The 26583-nt window shown below is 45.3% G+C and overlaps 1 protein-coding gene across 4 annotated transcripts in view; it reads left to right on the top strand.

Annotated features, from left to right (window-relative positions):
- Positions 1–5867: 5867 nt before the first annotated feature.
- The window catches only part of Usp48 (ubiquitin specific peptidase 48), a 71904-nt gene continuing 51188 nt past the window's right edge, over positions 5868–26583 (top strand). For 2 of the 4 annotated variants that reach the window (XM_050152342.1, XM_050152315.1), the window contains exons 1-9: positions 5869–5994; positions 6407–6619; positions 18836–18956; positions 19811–19967; positions 21068–21195; positions 22443–22567; positions 23017–23125; positions 25128–25261; positions 26165–26247. In XM_050152342.1, coding sequence (XP_050008299.1) covers positions 5990–5994; positions 6407–6619; positions 18836–18956; positions 19811–19967; positions 21068–21195; positions 22443–22567; positions 23017–23125; positions 25128–25261; positions 26165–26247 — 1075 coding nt within the window. In that variant the 5' untranslated portion in view covers positions 5869–5989. Of the gene's footprint in view, positions 5995–6406; positions 6620–18835; positions 18957–19810; positions 19968–21067; positions 21196–22442; positions 22568–23016; positions 23126–25127; positions 25262–26164; positions 26248–26583 lie in introns of all 4 variants that reach the window. The other 2 variants (XM_050152323.1, XM_050152333.1) reach the window with 2 other exon arrangements.

Raw genomic sequence — 26583 nt, 5'->3', positions numbered from 1 at the left:
TTTTTTTTTTTTAATTTATTTTTTTTTTTTTTTTGTTTTTTTTCGAGACAGGGTTTCTCTGTGGCTTTGGAGCCTGTCCTGGAACTAGCTCTGTAGACCAGGCTGGTCTCGAACTCACAGAGATCCGCCTGCCTCTGCCTCCCGAGTGCTGGTATTTTTTTTTAAATATTTATTTATTTATTTATTTATTTATTTATTTATTTATTATGTATACAATATTCTGTCTGTGTGTATGTCTGCAGGCCAGAAGAGGGCACCAGACCTCATTACAGATGGTCGTAAGCCACCATGTGGTTGCCGGGAATTGAACTCAGGACCTTTGGAAGAGCAGGCAATGCCCTTAACCACTGAGCCATCTCTCCACCCCCCAAATACTCTTTATTAATTTTGATGGTATCCATAGTTTTTCTTTTCCTGTGAAAATAAAAGCAAAACCCCTTTCCCAAGGTAACACATATCTTGGTTTCCATTCTGTAATATTAAGTTGGGAGCATCACCCCAACCCTCTAACACCCTTATATCCAAGAAGTCTAGGATGACTGGAAGCCCCTGACCTGGGAGTTGCTCCGGACTCCAACTCCCAGCCTGCCAAGCACTGACCCCTCCCCCAGGGGAGGGCTTTTCTCCCTGCCTGCTGTCTCAGGCAATTATTAAACACGGGGCAGTGGTTCCCAGCAGGGCCGTTTGGGGTCAGACCACATGGACACCTGGTAAAGTGAGAAATCCACGGATGTCTGGAAAAAAAGATTTATTAAGGGATAATATGGGAATTTCATACTCGCAAGTATAGGAAAAAGCAACATTGTTGCCTGTTTGTCCACCAGAAAAGAAAATTTTGTTACCACACTGTGTATCAAATGCCTTCCAAGTCAGAGACAGAGAGACCCCACTTCAGTTCTTATGCCATCACGTATCACAAAAAAACTACACCCATAGGGCTAGTCACCTCTCTAATAATCTGTTCTGTCTCTTAAGAGACAATCCATGCCCACTCCCCCCCCCTCCCCCCCCCACAGGCTGATCTACAGCTTCCAGCCAGAGTTCCTTCTCTTTTCCATTTTCCTCCAATTAGTGACCTTCACTGTAATCTACTCTTAAACATATTTCATGATAGCTGCCTAGTTACCCATTTACGTTAGAACTCACTCCCCTTCTTAGGGTCTTGTTGACTGACCCATGGGTCAGGGTAAGATTGTAAAAATTTCTTTGTTCAGACCTAATGTTTGGTGCCCTAACTATAAAAGACGAGTTCAGAAACCGACCTTTGGCCACAGCCTAACAAACACCATCTCTGGCTGTGGTCTCAGCTAGCTTATAAGCTTCTGTACCCCGTGGTGTTTTTTAATTTTAATTTTTTATTTTTAAGTTTGCTTCTGGTTTTCCTAGGATCTGGTCTCTGGAATAAAGTTTGCTTCTGGTTTATTAGACTTGGTGGTGTTCTCATCTTTGCACGACCTCCCTGGACCCAACAATTTCCAAGGTTCAGCATCCCCAATGGACTGATATTTGTCTAAGGGTATCCTGGTGAAAAGCAATGGGTGTGTGCGGGCAGGTGCTCCTATCTACAATGGTTGGAATGTTAGGAATTTCTGTTCCTGGATGGTGCAAGAGTAGTCTCAGTTTGTGGTCTTTCTCAGAACCAGGTATTGCCTTAGGATAAACTACTGAGACTCAGGACTCTATTGGGCTTGTCATGGCTGGGTCCTACAGTATCTGACCTCACTTTTAGATGAAACTTTTTTTTGTACAACTCATTTTCTTGATAATATTTTAAACTTTTTTGGGGGAAACTGTCTCACACTATGGTTAAGTACAATGGTATATGCCTGGAATCTCAGTATTTAGGAGGTAAAAGTAGGATTAGGAATTCATTGCTAATTTTGGCTATATGAGACAAACGAACAAAAACAGAAAATCACAGTTTTTTTTGTCTCAAACCTGAGACAAAAACATGTCTCTAACTTTGACATGTGTTTGTTTTTGCTCTCTTTAGCCCTTCTGTACCTGAAGAGCAAGTTCCTCAGCCGCTACAGAAGACATTGGCTAAACAAACCCCCATTGAAACACTTCATCTGTGTGTAATGTGTGCTTAAAAACAAAAAAAACGCTGGTGCTGGAGAGATAGTTATCCTTCCAGAGGGCCTGAGCTCAATCCCCAGCACCCACATAGTGGTTCACAATCATCTATGATGGGATCTGATGCCCTCTTCTGTCATGCAGGCACACATGCAAATAGAGCACTCATATACATAAGCAAATAAATCTTTCCAGAAAAGATTGAAAGCCCGGTGGTGGTGGTGAATGCCTCTAATTCTGGCACTTGGGAGATAGACGCAGGCAAATCTCTGTGAATTTAAGGCTAGCCTGGTCTACAGAGCGCATTACAGCACAGGCCAAAGCTACACTGTTTAAAAAAAAAATGGGAGAGGGCCAGGAGATGGCTTGTTAAGTGAGGGAAAACCCTGCACATTTGGATGCTGAGGAGAAAGGACCAGTAGGGATTGAAAATTCATGATGCAGTATGTGCCCCAGACTCAGATTTCTCCTCGGTGTCCTGACACACATATTCCTGACCCTTCTGAGAGGCCATCTATTCGAATTGTAAACCTTCCTCTATTTTTTTTTTTTTTTTTTTTTTGGTTTTTCGAGACAGGGTTTCTCTGTAGCTTTGGTGCCTGTCCCGGAAGGAACTAGCTCTTGTAGACCAGGCTGGCCTTGAACTCCCAGAGTTCCGCCTGCCTCTGCCTCCCGGTGCTGGGATTAAAGGCACGCACCACCACCACCCGGTCACCTTCCTCTATTTTTAATTCATAAATTTATTATATTAGAGTATAATTTTTATGTATTGAGATTTTGATGCACAATTACAATGCATTTTGATCCTATCTGTTGGATCCATGTTGATGGAAGTGACTTGGAAATAAATGAACCGACATCTTCAGAAGTGGGTTTGTTCCCATCAGAACAACCAAAGGGCCACAGTTTCTCTGCCTAAGCTGAGACTGTGTGCATGTGGTCTTGGGGTTTTATAGAATAGAATAGAAGATTCTGTTTACTGATGGGTTCCCCTGGAGTCTCACAGCGGTAAGATCAGTGGGTTTGGTATGTGGCTGTCATGACTGGAAGCTTCCATATTTGTCATCTTCAAGTCCACTTTCCTGTCCAGAGCTTCTCAGTCCATATGAGGCTTTTAGGTCGCTGTCAGATCCCACAGAAACCCAGGGTAAGTCTTCCTCAGTACCTGTAGCTTCTCCTGGCACTCCTCATCTGCTCACTACTCTACGCCACTCCAGCCCAGGGGCTGGGCTTTGCTTCCCTTCCCCCAACCCCAGCCATTTTGACCATGCACTCTGTAGACCGTGCACACTCAGGGCTGCTTGTTCCTTGGCTCCTCTCAAAGTCATCTTGGTCCATTTACCCTCCCTCCTCGCCTCCCTTGGTTTGGTTCAGCCTGGACCCTTCCAGAGATGCCTCTGGCTGTTCTCTCCCTCACAACTACAATAAAAACCTTCTCCTCACCCATACCCATAGCGCGAGTTCCTGCAAAACTCTGCAGCTGGTTTGATTCCAGAGTTGGCTTTGATCTGCCTCCTGTGACTGCTACCTTTTGTGACCCGTACCTTCTGTTTCAAGTATGTAAATCTTATCCTGAGTTTCCTACTGTTAGTTTCAAAGCCTATGCAAAACTTGGTTGCGGGCAACTCTGCAAACTGAGAAGTCCTGCGGCTAGAAACTGCTTTGGCCTTTGTGTCTTTGCAGGAGTTTCAGATCAGACTTGCTAAATAGACTTGCTAAAGGTGTGAATTGAATGCGCGACAAAAAAANCCATGGGAGAGAGTGGAAGGGGAGGGGAAAAGAAGGGGGGGGAACAGAGAAAAAAAAATAGCTCAAAAAAAACCACTGAAAAAAAAAGAAAAAAACGCGAAAAAAAAAAAAAAAAAAAAAAAAAAAAAATCCTTGCAAAGCTACAGTCAGTCAGCTCACCACAGGCTGACTCTCCCGTGGCTGCGAAGGCTAAAATTCATCCTATGGACACTCATGAACCCCACACCCAACACAACATTTCCTTGCTCCTCTCACCCCCTCCTTTCATGGCCTGGTTCATCAGGACCGGTCCAGATGCCTCTGGCTGTCCTCTCCCTCATAACCTTCTGCTGGCCCATACCTAGGAAGCACTCTTGTCCTCATTTGCATTCACTTGTGAGCTGCTCACTCTTTGCCCTCCATTGCTCCACTTCCAGCTCTCCATTCCTCTCCCTTCAAAATCTGCTACTTCAGGCAGGTGGTGGCCACATATCTAATCCCAGCACTCGGGAAGCAGAGACAGGCAGATCTCTGAATTTAAGGCCAGCCTGGTCTATAAAGGGAGTTCGAGGACAGCCAGACTTGTTATAGAAAGAAACCCTGTGTCAACTTCTCCCCCAAAAGAAACAAAATAAAACAAAATACCCAAACCTGTTCCTTCTGTGGTTTCTGTATCTTCTGTAGAAATTCTGCCTACTTCATTATCCACATCAGAGAAACCAACATACTGTAGTGGACAGCACAGTAATGTGTCATCGTGTGCAACAGGGACAGGGAGGCAGCTGGCAGAGGAAACGGCCAGGACCTGGTACTGGGAGTCAATTACTAGCATAGAGCAAAGCAAACAGCGGTCGCAATTCAGCGGTCTACACCACCTACTTTACAAAGCCCTAGCTCAGGCCTTTGTTACCTCTGGCCTTGGCAGGACCCAACCAGCTTTGCAATCCTACAAATGCCTCCTCCTCCTCTTTCTCAATCTCTTTTTAGAGGAATGTATCTATTTTTATTTATTTACTTTTAATGATTTTTTTCAAAGATTTATTTATTAAGTATACAGTGGTCTGACTGCCTGCTTGCCTGCAGGCCAGAAGAGATCTCATTACAGGTGGTTGTGAACCACTATGTGATTGCTGGGAATTGAACTCAGGACCTTTGGAAGAGCAGGCAGTGCTCTTAACCACTGAGCCATCTCTCTAGCCCTAATGATTTATTTTTATTTTATGTGCATTGATGTTTGGCTTTGTAAAGATTGTGTCTGTGTAAAGATTGTCAGGTTTTGGGTTCCCGGCAACTGGAGTTACAGACAGTCGTGAGCTGCCATGTGGGTGCAGAGAATTGAACCCAGGTCCTCTGGAAGAACAGCCAGTGCTCTTAACTGCTGAGTTATTTCTCCAGTTTCAGTTTTTAAATGTCACCACCTAGACAGGATGTGTGTGTGTGTGTGTGTGTGTGTGTGTGTGTGTAGACAGAGTCATTTTATGTGCTATAGGCCCACAAGTATAAATTACAGCCCTGACTCACCACACCTTGTTTTCTATTTTCAACCCCAAACTCAACCTCAGCCACAGGGACCAAATCTTACCTTTCTTCGTTCGTTAAATTAGCTAATGTTCTGTTCAAGGGTACTGGGGTGGGGGTGGGGCAGAGCAGATTCCGAAAAATTTAGAGCTTGTTTAAAATTCCAGAACGTCCTCTCTTTTATAGGAAGTGCTCCATTCAGTCACAAAACTCTGTGGTTTTAGCCCTTAGGTTCAATGGGAAGGAGTTGCAAAAAGGACACTGTTTCACAGCCGGGAGCTAGGGTGTAGCCTCCATAAACAATTAAGAGGTCAAAGTATACACGTCTAAATTAGAAGACAGCTTACAGTAAAGAAATACCCGCCAGGGACCTGCGCGTGCGCCTCAACACTGTGCAACTCAAAGACTGAACTTCCCACTTCTGAGACTACAAATCGCAGCATGCCTCGCACTCCACGAGTGGCAGACCGCGGTGCAAGCTGGGAAATGTAGTTCCGTTCCAGCACCGGCACAGCACGTAACGCCCCGTGACGTCAAAGGGCTCGGGAAAGAAGTTGGAATCCGCCCAGACTCAAGTTAAATCATCCTCCAGGGAGCCGACTCTGGAGTCTCTGGCTGACCCGGTTTCTACTGTTAACAGGTCCCACCCCACAGTCCCGGCGGCCCTATGGTGTGCGTTGAGTACTCTTTCGGGTGACTTTGTCACAGTAATATGGGAAATATGTAAAAGAAGGACGGGCGCCCACTCGTCCGAGTAGCGGACGGAGGCTGAGGCGCGATAGCCTTCACGATGGCGGAGAGGACGCGGCAAACTGCCTTTGGACAGCTTCTTTGCTGTCATCTGCCCGTCATTTTATAGGTGCTTGCGGCGCGGGGGCCCGCTGGGAGCACGCACGCGCAGACTCTGGCTGGGCGTACACCTCCAACGTCCTTCGGCGCGGGGGCTGTCGGGTATCGGCGGCGGTGCTTTGCGGCTGGTCGTGCAGGCTGGGCGCGGGCGGGCGGGCGCGGCGGCTGTGGCGCGCGCGCAGGTGATTGACTGGTTCTCCGGCTGAGGGGAGCACTCGGTTCTTTCGGCTGGCAGGTGCGGGAGCCCGTTAGGGCGGAGGCGGAGGAGGCGCCGGCGGTCGCCTGCTTCGGCAAGCGCTTTTTCGATCAAGGCCATGGCTCCCCGGCTGCAGCTGGAGAAGGCGGCCTGGCGCTGGGCGGAGACGGTGAGGCCCGAGGAGGTGTCGCAGGAGCACATCGAGACCGCCTACCGCATCTGGCTGGAGCCCTGTATCCGAGGCGTGTGCAGGTGAGGCTCCTACGCGGCTGAGGCGGAGTGGGTGACGGGCCACGGAGGTGCATGGTGCAGGTGCCTCGCCTCTCGGTTTGCACACCCCGAGCTACGCAGCCTCCGGAGTGATGCGGCTGCTGGGCTCTCATCCTGAAGATGGCGGTGGAGATGGCTGGAGATAGGGCTTAGTAAACACCGGAGGGTTGGCCGGTGTTGGCCCCAACTGTGCCTTTTTCATGTGTAAAAGAGGAACTTGCCGGCAGCGAACGTTGTCACGTTTATGTCTCCTGTCGCTGCACACCGAGAAGGCCTGATAACCCTAAGTATCAGTTTGCAGAGAGCAGCTTTAGAAAAAAACACTTGGTCAACCTACGTCATCGGCTCCCCAGTCTCATTGGCCGGCTCTCTCTTTGATCTGGTACCTATACTTTGCAGAGTAAGAATTTGAGTGGTGCAACTCAAATTTGCTTGGTTTTCTTTTTCTCGACCCTCTTTGTTTACGTTGAGTCCATCGGCTTGGAGTGATTTTTCTCTTTCCCACCTTGCAATCTGGTCTGGTGTGTTGAATCGAAATGATTGTGCTAGTCTTGAGCTGGGCATGCTCAGTAGCTCCGTTACTTAGGGAGGTCCGGAAGATGCGAAAGCCTTAGTTTATGGCCTCGGAGCTGCCTCATTTGAGATATACGTAAAGTAGGGGCATCGTTCTGATCTCCAGGTAGCTATCTGTTCATAAGTACAGCTTGGACTCCTCTCAAAGTTCTGGAATGACATCAGTCTGTGCAGTATGGAATTCAAACAGCTTTTCTGGGGTACTCATTTGAAGTGTACAGTTACAGTGCTGGAGGTTTAGCTTGGGGGTAGAGTGGCTGTTTTGTATGCTTGAGGTACTTGGCTCAATTTCCCGGTATTGGGGATAAAATAAAGAGTCCAATCTGGGCCTGGAGGGGTAACTAATTTTTCCCAACACCCACATCATCAAGTGGTTTACTACCACCTGTAACTCCAGCTCCAGGGTATGCAAAGCCAGCTTAATACTATGGATACCTGCACATCAGCACACATACACTTAAACTTGGAAACAATCCTTTTTGAAAGTTGTAGGAAGTCTTAGTAGAGTCCATTGTATCCAAGGTTTTTTTTTTTTTCTTTTTTTTTTTTTTCTTTTTGAGACAGGGTTCTCTGTAGCTGTGGAACCTGTCCTCAAACTAGCTCTTGTAGACCAGGCTGGCCTCGAACTCACAGATCCGCCTGCCTCTGCCTCCCAAGTGCTGGGATTAAAGACGTGTGCCATTACAGTCTGGCTTCCTATTTCTTTTTGTAGGGCTGGAGACTTTGTATGTTTTAGGATTTTTGAGAAAATATTTTTGTTTCTTGCATATGAGTGTTTTGCTTGTGTGTGTGTGTGTACACATATGTATACACCAACTCTGTGCACCACCAGTGTGTGTGTGTGTGTGTGTGTACCACCAGTGTGCAACATCAATGTGTCTGATAAGCATGGAGGTCAGAAGGGGACATCCGATCCCCTGGAAGTGGAAATAAAAAGATTTTGGGTTTCTTTTTGTTTTCGTTCTTTTGTTTTTTTGAAAAAGAATTTCTGGCTGCCCTAAAACTGTAGCTCAGACAGATCTGTCCTGTCCCTTTAAGAGAACAAGCCCCGCCCACTCCCTCCCCATCTGCTGAGGCAGTCAGATCTACCTGCTTGCAGCCTGCATCCTTCCTTTTCCCTCTCCCTAAGAGGTAGCTTCTGCCTTTCCCCACTTCTCCCCTCTTACTCCCCCTTTATTCTTCTCCCCTTCTCTCCTTTCCCCTCCATAACCCACTAAATAAATATCCAACCTCACTCTGCATGGCATGCCTATCCATGTCTCTGGCTCTCACCTGCCATGTGGCTCCCTGCCCGGGACCAGCTACCTTCGGAGACCTGTGTTGTTGCTTGCCCATCTGTCTGTCTCTTCTCGTGGCCTGCTGCAGCCAGTCACTCAGGGAACTGAGCCTTCCCTGCCTGGGACTGACTGCTCTTGGGACCCACTGCCACTGCCCAGGGACCTGCAGCGTTTCTGCCACTGCAGCCACTCAGGGATCCGCAGCATTTTACTTAACCCATTATACCAAGTGCTGGGATTAAAAGTGTATAGCATCAGGCCTGGTTTTAAAAAGGCTTTTCAATTACTGTATGGGTGCTGAGAACCAAACCCTTAACTACCGAGCCATCCCATTTTATCCTTAAGAAAAAGTCTCACTAGGCTGTCTAGGCTGGGGTGTGTGTGTGTGTGTGTGTGTGTGTGTGTGTGTGCGCGCGCGCGCGCGCGCGCGTGTGTGCACCCTGTACATGCTTACCTGAGATTTAGAGTCCTGCTAGTAAGTAGTGTAACTTTATGAAATTATGAGTGTGATGGACTATAGGCATGTGCCATTCTGTTGGTGATGCAGCTCTAACCCAGAGCCTTGTTCAAGCACCTGAGTTACATGGATGACACGCCCAGATTTCACGGTGGGTGTGAAGTGATGTAGTGTCTAGTGTTTGTTGATTGCCTCCTGCCTGAACCCTGCAAATGATTAGCAAACTCTGCTGCAGAGGAATCCCCTTTCAGGTTGCATTGGCCATTTTATTTCCTTTTATTTCTGTTTTTTCCTTCCTTTTGGGGGTGGGTGGGTTTCTTTGTGGTACAGTTCTGGCTGTACTGGAACTTTGTCAACCAGACTGACCTTCAGCTCACAGAAACCCTCCTGCCCCTACCCCGGAGTGCTGGAAATAAAGGTTCATGCAACCACACCCAGCTTTTTTCTATTTTTTGTTTTTAAGATAAGGTCTGACTGTGTAGTCCCTGCCTCTGCCTTTTAGGCCCTGGGATCAAAGGCATTTGCCACCATGCCCAGCAACATTTTTCAGTTGATGGACCTGTAGATCATTTCTTTTTGCCAGTCGTAAACTGCTCTCCTGGACACAGGCGTGCACTTGTTTACTCTGAATGGGGAGGGGAATTGTTGGGTCAAGTGGCAATTGTCTTTAACATTTTGAGAAATACCTTTTTCTCAGTGTTTCACAAGCAGTGTATGAAGATTCCAGTTTCTTCACAGTTTTTACATTTGTCCTTTTTTTGTGGTTTTATTATGTTTTTTATTTTATTTTTTTATATTTTGGTTTTTTATTTTTATTTTTTGGTTTTTCGAGACAGGGTTTCTCTGTAGCTTTGGTGCCCGCCCCGGAACTATCTCTCGTAGACCAGGCTGGCCTCGAACTCCCAGAGATCTGCCTACCTCTGCCTCCCGAGTGCTGGGATTAAAGGCGTGCGCCACCACCGCCCAGCTATATTTTGTTTTTTTGAGAAAGGGTTTCTTTGTAGCTTTGGAGTTTGTCCTGGAACTCACTCTATAGACTCAACTCCAAAGATCCATCTGCTTCTGCCTCCCAAGTGTTAGCATTAAAGGCATACACCACCACTGCCTAGCTTGGTTTTGTTTTTTTGAGATATGATTTTCTTGTGTAGCCCTGGCTGTCCAGGAACTATCTCTGTAGATCAGACTGGCCTTGAGTGCTGAGATTACAGGCATGCCACACCACTGCCCAACTCATATATTTTCTTTGCAGAAATTATTTTAGGGTTTTGTTTTGGAGACCGAGTCTCATAGCTAATGTTGGTCTCTGATTCTGTGTGGGCACGGATGGCCTTCAATTTCTCCTCTGTCTACCGCCCAAGTTTGCATCCTATCTGTGAGGTGCTGGGGCTCAAACCCAGGGGTTGTATATAAGGCACCTTTACATTCCTCCACCTCCCAATCCCTTGGGGTTTTTTGTTTGTTTGTTTGTTTGTTTTTTTGTTTTTTGCTTGTTTTGAGACAGGGTCTCACTACCTAGACCAAGCAAGCCTAGAATTCAGAGATCCATCTTTCCATCTTCCTGCCTCTGCCTCCCAGGAGTAAAGGCGTGTGTTAGCATGCCCTGCCTCTAGGACTGTTTGTATTTCTGAAACTGCTTTGAAAAAAAAAATCACAGGGTAAGAACAATGGTACTAAGTCCTCAAGACTCCTCTTGGGGTGGGTGAGTGCAGCGAAGGTCTGAGAACAGCTGAGTTTGTTCTCCTGCCATTGTGTGGGCTCTGGGGTCTTCCACTGAGCCAAGACAGTGTTTCTCTCATAGTCTTAGCTGTTCTGGAACTCTGTAGATGAGGCTGGCCTCGAACTCACTGAGATCTGCCTGCCTCTGCCTCCTGAATACTGAGATCAAAGGCACGCACCTCTTTTGTTTGGGTTTCAGACCACAGCTCAAATTGTCCTTGAACTTAGTGATTCTCCCTTTCCATCTCCAGCAGGCATCCTCATAGCCTGCTTAGGTATAAACTTCTCACAGTATATCCCTGTCCATCTTGGACCTTGATGTGTAGACCAGCTTGGCCCTTGAGTTCACAGCCATCACTGTGCCACACTATTACTGGTTTAGGAGGCTTTGTGCTGCAAAGCCAATGTCTTGTCCTGCTTGAATGTTGCCTGTCTATCTAGCCTTTCTACTCTTAGAGACTTTAATCCTTCCAAGCTCTAAGGAACAAGACACACAGCTCCTCACGGGGAGTTTAGGTTTTCTTGAGATAATGACTCATTGTGTAGCCCGGCTTGACCTTGCAAGCTTCCTGCTTCAGCCTTCTTTGGAGCTGGAATTATACCTTATTACTTTGTTCTGCCCCCCCCCCCCACTTCTCTGTATCCCTGAATTTACTCTGTAGACTGGCCTCTAACTCTCAGAGATCCACTTGCTTCTGTCTCCTGAGTGCTTCTATTAAAGGCATATGCTACCACCACTGGCAAAGTACATTCTTATATTTTTTGGTTGACCATAGCCTTTAACCGCCAGGCCATCTCTCCAGCCCTCTAAGTACACTCTTTAGCAAAGTTGGGACTGGAGATGGAGGTTCAGTTGGTAGAGTGTTTGCCTAGCATGCAGGAGCCCTGTGTTCTATCCCCACCGTAAAAACAAGTTGTCTGTAATCCAAGCACAGATTGTTATACATGCAAGATCAGTAAGGTCTTTGTAGGGTCGCCCAGGCCAGCAGAGGCTACAAAGTGAGACCCTGTTGTTGGGAATCTCCAGCTGGCCCCTCTACCCCAACATTGGCATCACAAACCCCACCCAGACCCTCCAAGCGTTGGCTCCTCCCCCAGAGCTCTCTACATGATCACGCCTACAGAGCTCTGGTCCCTAGAGCTGCCATGTGATTTCTCTCCTATTTTCTTCCCCCAGCTTTGCTCAGATTAAACCTGGTTTTACTAATTCGGCCTGATCTGACTTACTGCATCGGTGGAGAAACCCACTACTGGGCATCTCAAAATACTGATCACCTGTCTTGACAGAACTGTTTCTTCTCTCATGGGAAACAGTGATCTGTGAAGATACAGCATGCAGCCTGGTGACAGAAGGCCCTGGACAGTCTCTGTTCTGTTTAGGCCTCAGCTGTACCAGTCAACATAGGTTCTATCACTGAGCCGCAACTCTTATTTTTATTTTCTGTTTCTTTATTTGGCAAGCAAGGGTAGGTAAGCAGCTTAGCTTAGTTTTTTTTTGTTTTTGTTTTCTTTTTAATTTGAATTCCTTATGGTACCAGGAATGGCCTCTTCAGGCCTGGAGGAGGTCCCTTTGACACTGCTGCCACAGTGAGCTGACTTCTTTGTCCCAGTGGTCTGATTACTGATTTAGTAGTTCATTTGCCATGAGGAATTTTTCTTTCTAAATTGTTCCAAGGAGTTGAAAGCCTTAAATCAAAGTTCCTGCTTTAATGCTGTCAAGTGTTTTTTTAGCAGCTTGACTCTTAGATGAAAGGTAAATAGAGATGTTCTGAAACCTTTGGAAGAGTAGCCTATGCTCAGAGAGCCAGAAAGCTTGTCTTGCAAAACCACGGGTAAAGGAGAGTTCTTGGGCTGGGGAGATGACTCAGTGCTGAAGAGCACTGACTGCTCTTGCAGAGGACCTGGGTTCACTTTGGTTCTCAGCCACCCACATGGTGGCTCATAGGCACCTGTAACTCAGTTTCAGAAGGTCTGACGCCCTCTTCTGGCTGCCAAGGGCTCCTGCATGTACAAGGTGCACAAAAAATTAGAGAAACTTGAGCTGAGTCTGGTAAGCACCTTGATGGAGAAGCAGTTATAGATTCTTTTTCTGCGGAAAGGCTTTTTGTGGCTACTTGTTACTCTTGGATTAGGTCTGGCTTCTTCTCCATGGTCTCCTGTTTGTTTGTTTTCGTTGTTTTTTTTGTTTGTTTGTTTGTTTGTTTTTTGTTTTTGGTTGTTTTTTCAAAATAGAGACAGCTTCGGCTGTCCTGGGAACTCAGTGTGTAGGCCAGCCTGCCTCTACTTCCCAAATGCTGGGATTAAAGGCGGGTGTCTTCAGCTCCTGACTACTCCACGACCTCTTTAGCTTTTCCACTTTTTAATCAGACCCTCCGGTGTGCTGGTTGACTTTCCTAGCCTGACTTCGTATCCTTACCCTTCCACTTGCTGTTCTCTCCCTGGATGCTCGCCTGTCTTCCTTCAGGGAATCCATTCTACCAGCCCTTGGAGACTCCCAGTGGGTAATACTGTACTCTCTGGTGAGGTTTCTGCTACAGCTCACTGTGTCTCCTGTTAACATAGCACTTGTTTTTCTGAAGTTTTGTGCTGATCAGTTAGTCATGCCTGTTCTGAGCCATTTTTAATGATTGGGACTTTGTCTTTCATCTAAGGTATCTCTCTCTTCTGTCATTTTTAGTTCATCTCTGTGTTTGCTAGAATTTATGAATCTCTAGGCCTCGTTACTTTGCTGCAGTGACAGGATTTGTTCATACATAATCACACCCCCTACCTTTACTGGGGTACATTGTGACAGGTCTGGAAGGCCAAATGCTGCCAGCATATCTGTTAATAGTAAAATGAAACTTTTCTGACAGCATCACTCTGTATAAACCACCCAAACAGATGTCTCCAGCACTGGGCTTTTAACCTGGAGTCACGTCCATAGCTGTCACCAAGCTCTATAGCTCCCAGGAAATGAGCTTAAAAACGTGAAAGGAAAACTACTGAATAAAGGCCACGGAAGATGGCTTAGCCAGTAAAGATGCCTGATGCCAAGAATGACCAGGCTGGAGATTCACACTGTGGAAGAGGGAGGGAACAGACCTTGCAGATTGTCCTCTTCATAGCACCTACACACAAAATTAAAAAATTGAATCTGGGTGGTGGTGGCACACACCTCTAATCCCAGCACTTGGGAAGAAGAAACAGGCGGATCTCTGATTTTGAGGCCAGCCTGGTCTAGAAAAACAAACAAACACACAAGCAAACAAAGCATATTGCCTGTGTCCAGCCCCCTTTGCTTTGCATGAAATGAAATTAGCTGAAGAGTTCTGTTTCAGGTGGGCATGCATGATGGTACACGTCTGCTAATGTCAAAACTTAGACAAATCATGCAGCTCAGGATTGGTCAAACTGGACCACCAATATAGGATGTTCCTTAATCTGTAGGTGTGTCTGTAGGTGTGCAGTGTGTTTCAGGTGTCCACTACTCATAAGCTATATCACATGCTCATTTTGAGTTTGAGGATTGCAATTACCTTTGTGTCCCCTATGCTGTAATAAGCAACTCTCCCCATATTACTGTAACTCCCAGTAAAGCTCATTGATTTAGCATAAAAAAAGAAAAAAATACCTGCTCACTTTTTTAAAAGATAGAAGTTTGAGCTTTGAGCTTTTGTTGTTTTTGAGACAAGGTTTCATCTGTATAGCCTGGCTGTCCTAGAGTTCACTATGTAGACCAGACTGGCCTCAAACTCATAGACTGCTGGGATTAATGGCATGTGCCACCACACCTGGCTAGAATTTTTGTCATTTAATGTTTGTTTTTAATAATTTATTTGCATTGGCATTTTGCCTGCATATATGTTTATGTGAGGGTGTTGGATCCCCTGGAACAGAAGTTATGGACAGTTGTGAACTGCGATGTGGGTGCTGGGAATTGAACCCAGGTCACCTGTAAGAGCAGCCAGTGATCTTAACCGCTGAGTCATTGCTCCAGCCCCTTTTAGTGTTTATGTTTTTTAATTAAAAAAAAAAAAAGCTGGAGAGATGGCTCAGTGATTAAGAGCACTGGCTGCTCTTCAAGAGGTCCTGAGTTCAGTTCCCAGCAACTACATGGTGGCTCACAACCATCTTTTCTGGTGTGTAGGCATACATGTTGGGAGAACACTGTATACATAATAAGTCTTTTTTTTTTTTAAAGCACGCCTTTCATCTCAGCACTCGGGGAGGCAGAGGCTGGTGAATTCTGAGTTCGAGGCCAGCCTGGTTTAAAGAGCGAGTTCCAGGACAGGCTCCAAAACTACAGAGGAACCCTGTCTCAGAAAACCAATAAAGAAAGAGAGAGAAAGAGAGAGAGAGAGAGAGAGAGAGAGAGAGAGAGAGAGAGAGAGAGAAAAGAAAGAAAGGAAGGAAAGAATGTGAAGCTAAGCATGACTAACACACTCCTGTAATCCCAGCGTGAGGATCAGGAGTCTAGGTGTACCTCAGTTTAAGGAGTGCTGAGGCCGGCCTGGGTTACATGGGATTCTGTCTCAAAGGCAACAAAATAAAATTAATTTACAGAGATGGTGTATGTTCCTTTAATTCCAAAACTCAGAGGCAGAGGCAGGAGAATCTCTGAAGTTGAGGCCAAGCCAGGGTTACTCAGTGAGACATTGTCTCTAAGGATGGGGGAGGAGGGCAGAACTACAAAGGAAAAACAATACAAATTACCAAAACCTCTTGCTTAACTTTTGTAAGTTTTACTGAAATTTTTAGGTCACAGACAGCCATTCTTTGAGGCCAGCCATAGAGCCAGTTAAGTGGGTGATGTGTGAAGGATGGGGAAACCTACATCAGGAACAGGAGACTTAAGTACCAAGCCATCCATAGCAACTGCTTTCTGAAAGAACTGTCTGCCCAACCAAATCACATGATGTTCATTTATTTTTTAGTTTTTAAAGTTTTATCTACTTACTTTATTTGTTTATAATGCGCATTGGTGTTTTTTGCCTATGTTTATGTTTGTGTGAGGGTGCCAGATCTTGGAGTTACAGGCAGTTGTGAACTGCTGTGCATGCTGGGAATTGAACCTGGGTCCCCTGAAAGAACAACTTGGGCTCTTAACCACTTAGCCATCCCTCTAGCCCATGTGATGTTCATTCTGAGACATTTGCGTCATTCTGGCTGGTCTGGAACTTGCCTTTCTGAGTACTGGATTAAAGGTGTGCACTACCATCCCGTCTGCCTGCCCACCCTCCCTCCTTCCCCCCTTCATTTATGTGATCACTGCTTACATAATTTCTGTCCCATGTTCCCCCCTTGCACCTCTTTGTTCCTCCACTCCTCTTCTTTTTTTTCCTTTTCCTCGAGACAAGGTTTTACAGTCCTAGCTGTCCTGGGACCAGCTCTATAGACCAGGCTGGCCTCGAAACTCACAGAGATCCTCCTGCCTCTGCCTCCTGAGTGCTGGGATTAAATCCATGCGCTACCACCACCTGGCCTGGCTCCTCTCAACTTCTTGACCTCTCTTTCTTTAATTATTGTTTTATACACACACACACACACATACACACACACACAACACACACGCCATACACACAACCTGCTGAGTTCATTTACTACTTGAGATTGGATAGCTGTCAGGGGCTCATCCTTGAAAGACAGTATATTTGTAACACCTTGAAAGTTACTTCTTTCATGTATAGATTGTGTGTCTCACTGCAGAGAGTATAAGAGAACAGAGCCATGAAAGGAAGGTGGCTCGAAAGGTAAAGCCACTTGCTGCTAAGCCTTAGTTCCATTTCTGGGATCCATGTGGTGGAATGGAAGTTGTTCTCTGACCTCCACATGCATGTGTGGTTATGTGCCCTCCCTGCAAATGAATAAATGTAATTAAAAAAAAATGGGAGCCAGGTGGTATAATGTAATCCCAGCATTCAGGAGGCAGAGGCAGGTGGATTACCACAAGTTTCAGGCCAGCCAGCCAAGGCTACATGGCAAGTTTTCAGACGTGGCAGGAAGTAGCAGAATCCCCTACACCATTTCTGGAGGTCTGTTCTAGTCTTCTGCTGTCAGCATAGCCTTGGCGACAAAGCTCACAGATCTGCGCATACATCCTGGTGATATATTCTAAAGGGAAAGGAGGACCCATGAGCCTGTTACATTCAGCCGTGTTTCTAGTTTCTCTTAATCTGAAATTGTTTCTTTATGTGCATGACATTTCCTTTTTTGTTTCTGAGATTGGGATTGTGGGGTATTTGCTCATGGCAAAAGTTGTGTGCTTTTGACCAGAACACGCAGAAGTGATACTGCCTCCTAGTGCCCAAGTGGGCAGGGACTATCGGATGGATCTGTTTGTTCTTTGCTTGGAGTGGAGTCACTGGGTTTCTCGGAGTTAATGTGCTTGTGCTGAGCTACTTGAAGATATTGCAGTCTTGTTTCTTCGTTAGCGTTCCTTGTGACTTTATTTTGAAGGATGTCACCTGGTGAGTTCTGATTCTGTCACAGCTGCTCCATAATTGGCTTTTTTTCCTTTCTGTGTAGTAGCAGCTTTTCTCCATCTGTCCCTCTCTCTCGTGAAGACAGGGTCTCAGTGTTTAGCTCTGGAAGCTTAGTGTGTAGCCAAGCTGGCCTCCAGTCTCCTTTGACTTTTGCTCCTGAGTGCTGGAATTACACTTGGGAGTTACTGTGGCTTCCTTTTCCTTTTTGAAATAGTGTCTTCTGTGTAGCCCAGGCTGACCTCCAATTACTGCGGTGATGTACAATAAATAAAAACTCGGGGACAGATACTGGGGTTCAACCTGAAGGTCAGAAAGGTAAAACAACCAGTCACTGGCCCTTACCTCGATCTCAGTCTGAAATGGTGATCCTGCCTCCAGAAATCTCAGAATGAGACTGAGCCTGAGAGCTGTCTCCTCCTGTTTTATAATCCTCTCTAGTGCTGGGAGTAAAGATGTGTACCACTGGGATTAAAGGCATGCTCGGTTTCTATGGCAACTAGTGTGGCTACTGGGATTAAAGTTGTGTGTTATTTCTGCCTGGTCTGTAAGACTAACTAGTGGGCTGCTTTACTCTCTGATCACTAGGCAAACTTTATTTATAAAAATATAAACGTAATACCACTACACTGCAGTCTTCTGGCCTCAGTCTCCTAGGCCCTGTTGTAGTGACTTACCTATTTTCTGTGCTGGATTTGACCAGTGGGTTCTCTGTGGCTGCCAATATGGGATCCTGTGGCTCCCTTCAGTATGTGCCATTCTTTTATGTTCATTTTTGCTTTTCAAGACTGAGTTTTTCTGTGTAGCTTTGGAGTATTGTCCTGGAACTTGCTCTGTAGACCAAACTGGGCTGGAACTCACAGAGGTCTGCATGCCTCTGCCTCCCAAGTGCTGGGATTAAAGCTGTGCACCACCACTGCTCAGCTGTGCCATCATTTTTTTAGGGGCACAGCAAGACAGTGAGTGCTCATCTTATAATTTATTTCCCTCAGGAGCCTTACAGTTTTTTTTTTTTTTTTTTTTTTTTTTTTTCCCCGAGATAGGGTTTCTCTGTGGCTTTGGAGCCTGTCCTGGAACTAGCTCTGTAGACCAGGCTGCAGGCTGGTCTCAAACTCACAGAGATCTGCCTGCCTCTGCCTCCCGTAGCCTTAGAGTTTTTAATGGAGAATATTTAGACGTCAGGATTTGTTAAAGGAACAAGGACCAAGCTCATTAGCAAACCTTTATCTTGGGGGTACTGCTTAATGAGTGTTCTGATTAATGATTGTGTTCACGTGGTTTAGCTTTACCCCAGCCCCCAAATTTGGATTTATCCAACTTGAAATGTGTTCTGCTTTTGTTGGTTGCTGAGTTGCTGTCTCTACCTGTGCTGAGAAGCTGTTAACCCCATCCTACTAACAGAAGAACTATACAGAATTTCAGGACAGCCAGGGTTACACAAAGAAAATCCTGTCTCAAAAAACAAAAACAACAAAAAGCCTAATCCTATCTTAAGTGGTAATGGTAGAGGCAAGCCTAGTCTACAGAACAAGGTCCAGGACAGCCAGGGCCACACATAAAACCCTGTTATGTGTTATGTGTTATGTGTTATGTTGGGATAAAGGGTGAGGGGAAGATATATAAACAAATAAGTAATTAAATGAAAGAATGAAAACTCAATCTTCTCTTTTCACTTCCTGGGAATCTTTTAATTCTTTTTTTTTTTTTCTTGTAGAAGAAATTGCAGAGGAAATCCGAATTGCTTAGTTGGGATTGGCGAGCACATTTGGTTAGGAGAAATAGATGAGAATAGTTTTCATAACATTGATGATCCCAACTGTGAGAGGAGGAAAAAGGTGAGTGAGTGGCTGTGGGTGGTCAGCCATGTCTGTTGTTCACTTCTTGTGTTCAAAGACCTGTGATGTAGACGTGTACCACAGCAGTGGAGGGAGGCCCTGCGGTCATCCCCAGAACTCCCTTTCTGTTCTAAAAAAGAAGCAGAAAGGAAAGAAAGAAATCACCACAAACGCGCAAACGGTTAACCATTTTGGTAACCTGTGTAGGTGTCAGAACTGGAGACTTCTTGGCCCTGTGCATTGGTGGAATTCTTTGTTTTTGATTTTGGAAAGTCTAGGTAAACCATAGTAGCCACATTTAATTGCACAAAACTATTTATTCATTTATTTATTTAATTTATGTAATATTTGTACACACACACACTTTATTTATAAAGGCTTTAAAAATGTGTTAGTATTTCTAACAAGCCCAGCATGCATCAGTGAGCTCTGTTGTATTGATATTTTCCCAATTAAAAGGGATATTTGTTTTAAGTTCAAGATCTCTGAAATAGAAGGGGGTCCTTTTCTCTGTCTCCCAGCTCTTCTAGAAGTCTCATTTTGTCTTTCTACTAAGTGCATTTAGAACTGTGATGAAAAGCCTGTGCACACGTTTCAGCGCACCTGTTCTGTTTTTAGGCTGAGATGACAGTAGTGCTAGAGATGAGCACTCTTGCTGTCTGAAGCCTCTTCTGTGGTCAACTGCAATGGTGGCAAGTATAAAAGGCCTCCATGAAAGCTCTGCTCCACCTGCAGCTAAGAGGGGTTCAGGTGATCATGCTGAGCTGTTGGGTGTAAAGTTATGAATAATGCTCTTTACAAATCTTGAGTTTCGTGGAGGCTAATGTTGCTATATGACTCTTGTGTTTCTGTAGAATTCGTTTGTGGGCCTGACTAACCTGGGAGCCACCTGTTATGTCAACACCTTTCTCCAGGTGTGGTTTCTCAACTTGGAGCTTCGACAGGCACTGTACTTATGCCCAAGCACCCGTAGTGACTACACAAGGGGAGATGGTGTCCATGGAGAAAAAGGTCTGTAGTGATGGGAGCAGGGGCTCCCTACTGAGGGTATTGCCAGCCAAATCTCTTAGGAATCCACTACAAAGGAGGAAACATGAATTCTGGTTTCATGCCAAGTGTGGTGCTATAAACATACGCAGGATTCAAAATATATACATAATCAACTAATAAGTGAATCATTGCAAAAATTATTTTAATTTTTTATGAAAGAGATTTGAGGGTGGTGGTGGTGCACACCTTTAATCCCAGCATTTGGGAGGCAGAGGCACGCAGCTCTCTGAGTTCCAGGCTAACCTGTTCTACAGAGTGTTCCAGGACAGCTGGGGCTGGTTACACACCCTGTCTTGAAAAACAGAGGGGGGGTAGGGGGGAGAGGGGGAGGGCTATACAGAAGACATTGACTATAAACAAACCATTTATAACTCCAGTTCCCAGGGGTCCAGTGCCCACTTCTGGCTTTCTTGAGCAACTGGCGATACATGAGCCAAAACACTCATATACATAAAATAAAAATAAATTTCTTAATCTTTTATTTTTTTGTGTATGACTATTTTGTTTACATGTTTGTTTGTGCACCACATAGAGGACATTGAACTCCCTGGAACTGGACTTATAGGTGGTTGTTAGCCTTCATGTGGATGCGGGGAATTGAACCCAGGTTCTCTAGATGGACAGCCAGTGCTCTTAACTCCTGAGCATCTCTACAGTTCCATCTCAACCTGCCCTACGTTGTGTGTGTGTGTGTGTGTGTGTGTGTGTGTGTGTGTGTGTTGGGGGTTGAGACAGGGTCTGTCTGTCTGCTTAGCCCTGGCTGCCCTGGAGCTCGCAGTGTAGAACAGGCTGGCCTCAGACTTACAGAGGGGCATTTGCTTCTGGAGTGCTGGAATTAAAGGTGAGCGACACCACATCTGCTCTTTTTGTTTGCTTGTTTTAAGTTGAAAAAGGTAACATCTACATTCTAGTAGGTTGACCAAGATGCCTTGGAACTCCTGATCCTCTTGCTCTGTCTCACAAGTGCAGTGTTTCTGGACATGTGTACCACCATGTCTGGCTGGGTTTAGGTAGTTTTGTTTTTGTTTTTTAAAGTGAAATTTGGATTTTTCTTTTAATAGATTATGAGCCTCAGACAATTTGCGAGCATCTACAGTACTTATTTGCTTTGCTTCAAAATAGTAACAGGCGATACATTGATCCTTCAGGATTTGTTAAAGCCTTGGGCTTGGATACTGGACAGCAGCAGGTAAGAGCAGCTAGCTCCAGTACTCTCTCCTATCCCCTCCTACCCTTCCCTCCTCATCTTCAAAATACTCACCTATTTCTTAGTATTCCCAGGGAAGATGAATAGGGTGCTTCTTAAAATGCACTTTTTGATTGGGTGTGGTGGTCGAGACCTTTAATCCCAGCACTTGGGAGGTGGAGGCAGTTGCAGGCAGATCTCTTTAGTTCCAGGCCAACCAGGCCTATATAGTGATAACGTATCTAAAAGAAAATTCTACCTTGAACTTTTTGTTTGTTTGTTTGAGATAGGGTTTCTGTAACTTTGGAACCTATCCTAGAGCTCACTGTGTAGACCAGGCTGGCCTCGAACTCATAGAGCTCCGCCTGCCCCCTCTGCCTCTCAAATGCTGGGATTAAAGTCATGAGCCATCACCACCACCCAGGTCTACTTTGGATTTTACTGCTCTTGTTTACTGACTGATGTGATGTGTTCCTTATTATGCTTGTCATTTTATCGTTTGCATGGGGCTTGCATGGGTAGCCCATATATGTCGGTTCTGTTGAATTTATCCATATTGGGTTCATGGTCTAAGCTGATGAGGACGACTGACGCCAGATCTCATTACAGATGGTTGTGAGCCACCATGTGGTTTCTGGGAATTGAACTCAGGACCTTTGGAAGAGCAACCAATTCTCTTAACTGCTGAGCCATCTCTCCAGCCTGACTATATTCTTCCCTTCTGCCCCTCTCCCCCCAAAAGGGTTTCAGTGTATACTTCTAGCTGTATTGGAATGTACTTTGTAGACCAGGCTGGCCTAGAACTCAAAGAGATTCACCTCCCTCTGCCTTTTAATCCTTCTGCTGGGATTAAAGGTGTGCCCCACCACCACCCGACCCCCTTCCTTGTTTAAAAATTGTGTTTTGTTTTTAATTTATGCCTGGGTGTTTGCCTGTACATATGTATATCTGTCCACATTTGTATATGCCTTGTGCCTGATGGGGCTAAGAAGGCATCAAATCTTCTGGGACTGAGATAGTTGTGCTGGGCACAGAACCTGGGTCCTCTGACAGAGCAGCCAGTGCTCTTAACTGCTAAGCCATTTCTCCAACTGTCAGCTGTTTCTTAAAACTGATCTGTGGGACTGATTCAGTATAGCTATAGTTTTTTTTGTAAAATGCTAAGGTGGAAATACAGATAGTTTCTGAGTAGCATTTGTATGAGAAGTCATGAAGCAAGATACAACTTTTTTCATTCATTCAAACTGCAGGATGCCCAAGAGTTTTCCAAGCTCTTTATGTCGTTGTTGGAAGATACTTTGTCTAAACAGAAGAACCCAGATGTGCGGAACATTGTGCAACAGCAGTTCTGTGGGGAGTATGCCTATGTGACTGTGTGAGTATTGCAGCTCTCAGGGCGTTACCTTTCAGTTCAGTCCCCTGTTGTCACAGTGATGGATTATCATGGGACCTGAAGTATTTATATCAGTACATTTCCATGGGAACATGAAAGCAGCTACTTTGCCAATTGCAGTTGAATGCCAACAGGTGTTGGGAACTGTATGGCTGAAGTCTTGGTGTGACGGCCATGTAGTGTGGACTGAATTTTAAGGTTAGAACTGGCTAGAAAACTAAATCATGTTCAGTAGCTCTTGGGAATGTCCTAGTCCTTAAGTGACTGATTCCCTAGTCAGCCTTTATCCTTGTTCTCCCTGTAATTCATATGCTACAGTTTCTGTAACAAAACAATGAAGGTTTTAAACACTCCCCTGTCTAGCATGTGTTGTAATGACACTGGGTTGCTCTTGTCGATCAGATCTTAATTCTATTGCTTTTACATTGCAGTTGCAATCAGTGTGGCCGAGAGTCTAAGCTTCTATCGAAGTTCTATGAACTGGAGTTAAACATCCAAGGCCACAAGCAGTTAACAGATTGCATCTCCGAATTCCTGAAGGTACTTGCATCTCAGCATACGTGGCTTCTGGTCACTGGTGGTTCCATGCTGTTTTGGATGGCATTTAATTCATGGGTACATCCATTATTGGAGACTTTTCCATATAAGAAATACCTACTTTTATAAAGGTCCAAAAAGAACTAAAATGTACCAATGCAACCTGCATCTTTGCTGCTTTTAGGATTTTCATGCTCATTTGTATGTGAAATTATGTGTGGTTATAGAGAGCACAGTATTTAAAGAAATCTGATCTTTGTTACCATAAAGCTAACTATCTTGTTATGTAATAGATAGATATATTTCCATTAAGTGGGAACATAGCCCCTCCCTCCATGTTTCTGCTTTTTGTGTTTGGAGTTCTGCAGAGATAGAGGTGACTCCATTTCATTCCGTGTGAAGAAGGCTTCATTATCAATCTTTACCAGGTGGGCAGTGTTATAAATGAGCTTGGAGTACACAGCTTCCTGTCTTTAAACAGTGTCATGTGTACGTTCTCTGTCTTGTACACAGTAGTAGCTGAAACCATTAATCATGCGTTGACTTTATCCATCTAAAGACTTCCTGGGCGTTTACTTTGTATTAAGCATCGTGGTGATGTTGGACTGACACTGTTGGCCAAATGAAGTAAAATCAGCCTCAATGGAGTTTGTAGTACAGTAGCATGACTACCAGGGACTCTAAATAAATAAGAGTAGAATGTGTAGTGGTCTTCCACTGCGTGTGCTGTGAAGGTTCTCCTTCATGTAGGTGTGGCTGGCTGCAGTTTGAAATGAAACGGTTACAGTAGCAGGAGTGAGCAGCAGGAGTGAGCGATACCGGAAGGCAGGAGAAGGGTGCTTTTGGCATTTGAAACATTGAGGGCAGAGCTGTGGTGACTTGACCTGTGGTTTGAGGCCAAGAAGGTTATGTGTGGCATAGTGCTTGCGCAAAGGAAGAGGGACAAAAAACGAATAGTTGCAGAGAGGCCTGGTTTGAAGTGTGACTTTTATACATCAAGTGAGACCTAGGGCCATCATAGTTATGATCCTGGGAGAGACACAGTGTTTACCGGGATGACTGTGAGTGCTGTCTAGAGAAGAGGCTGAAGGGCGGGGCCTGGGCAGAACAGGATGCAGGGCTGCCAGGACGATGGGTTAACTGAAGACGTGGTGAGTAATGCTCATGTCTTCAGTTAACTCGTGGTTAACTGACTAGCTGGCTTTTCTATCTTCAAAGTAGAATCAGTCAAACTTATGCACTGAGTACGAAGGTGAAAGTCAAGGGATTTTAAGGTTTGTGGCCTGATTAGTTGGAAGAATATTGTCATTTCTAAGATGGGAGAAGATTGAGAGGGGCAGGGTTGGGAGGGAGAGGAATTATTTGTGAGGTGAGGATAGAGTTGAATGCTGGAGATAGAAGGGCAAAGCCAGGAGTTCAAAGCCAACTTCAGCCATTTCAAGTAAAGACTATTCTGTGTCGCATGAGACCTGGCTGATAGCTCTGTGGCAGAGAGCTTGCTCAGTATGTCAAGTGACTTGGCTTAATCCACAGTACACACATGCACAAAGGTTGTATTCATTTTTTTAATATTTATTTATTATGTATACAATATTCTGTCCGTGTGCATGTCCGCAGGCCAGAAGAGGGCACCAGACCTCATTACAGATGGTTGTGAGCCACCATGTGGTTGCCGGGAACTGAACTCAGAACCTTTGGAAGAGCAGGCAATGCTCTTAACCACTGAGCCATCTCTCCAGCCCCTCTGTATTCATGTTTTATTTGAAGGGGAGAAATGAGAATTTTATAAAGCATGTAAGGAGGGGAAAGGGACTATGGCCAGTTTCCTAAACTTAGGAGCCTGAGGTATGAAGTGATTTTGATTAGGGAGGACACCACAGACGGAGGAGGAGTGTGGTGTCTTCAGTCGGATGGGAGCTGCTAACTAACATAATTGTGCTTTACTCCAGAGCTTCCATTGCTTTCTTCACATCCCTCCTAACTGGTGTGTCTTATTCCTAATCAGGAAGAAAAATTAGAAGGAGACAATCGATACTTCTGTGAAAACTGCCAAAGCAAACAAAATGCTACAAGGAAAATTCGACTCCTGAGCCTTCCTTGCACTCTGAACTTGCAGCTGATGCGTTTTGTGTTTGACAGGTGAGTGTTACACGAGTAACATGTCAATGGTACGATGACTCACATGAAGCCTTTGGTTCTTACATATATTTTTCATGATAGTGCAATAAGAATCTTAAAGAGAAGCCAGGCGACAGTGGTGGTGCACACCTTTAATCCCAGCACTTGGCGCACAGAGGCAGGTGAATGTCCTGAGTTTCAGGACCCCCAGGGCTATACAGAGAAATCCTCTCAAACCCTGCCCCCCCAGTCTTAAGGAAGACAGTTGTGTATAGATGAGAGCTGGATATGTAAAGAGGACCTATGGATGTAAATACTATTAATTAATTTTTTAGCTTTTTAATTAAAATCTTGATGGTGCACGCCTTTAACCCCAGCACTCGGGAGGCAGAGGCAGGTGATCTCTGTGAGCTTGAGGCCAGCCTGGTCTACAGAGTTCCAGGCAGGCCAGGTTCCAAGGCTACACAGAGAAACCCTTACTCAAAAAAACAAAACAAGCCAGGCGGCAGTGGAGCACACCTTTAATCCCAGCACTTGGGAGGCAGAGGCAGGTGGGTCTTTGTGTGTTTGAGGCCAACATGGTCTACAAGAGCTAGTTCCAGGAGAGGCACCAAAGCTACAGAGAAATCCTGTCTTGAAAAAACAAAACTGTAAGTACCTGACCGAATTACCTTGATACTCTGTATAATCATATATTCCAAACAAAATTTTCCTCTCCTTGGGACTCTTTCATTTGTGGCTCTGCACATGGGAATCCAGTCTCTGCTTTGGAGTGAGCTCTGTTTGCAGAAGGATCAGTCTCTGCTCATGTGTTCTAGACCACCAGATAGAGCGTAGCTGCTGTGGGGCTTGTCAGGGAGCTGGCAGCATGTACACACTGTGCTGATGGGTGACTTTCGATATTGTCTGTCCTTTTCATGGTAGGCAAACTGGACACAAGAAGAAGCTCAATGCCTATATCGGCTTCTCGGAAAGTCTGGATATGGAACCTTATGTGGAGCACAAAGGTACTGTTTTTGATCAAGCTGTGATTATTGTTGGCTTGAGATGAACCTGGGGCTTGTTCTCCATGCTGCACACTGCAGCGTTCCTCACGTCCCTGTTTTCAGGCTCTGTAGACAGCAGTTTTTTTGACAAGGTTTTATTTTTCATTTGTAAGAGTAAGCGCACTTGGGGGCTGGAGAGATGGCTCAGCGGTTAAGAGCATTGCGTGCTCTTCCAAAGGACCCGAGTTCGATTCCCAGCAACCACATGGTGGCTCACAACCATCTGTAATGAGGTCTAGTGTCCTCTTCTATCAGGCATATATGCAAACATAATATGTATCCATAATAAATAAATAT

This window comes from Alexandromys fortis, unplaced genomic scaffold (assembly GCF_014885135.2).
Source record: "Alexandromys fortis isolate MF-2015 unplaced genomic scaffold, M_Fortis_MF-2015_v1.1 scaffold_26, whole genome shotgun sequence".
In the NCBI taxonomy this organism is placed as follows: Eukaryota; Metazoa; Chordata; class Mammalia; order Rodentia; family Cricetidae; genus Alexandromys; species Alexandromys fortis.
This window is presented reverse-complemented; position numbering and strand designations above follow the sequence as displayed.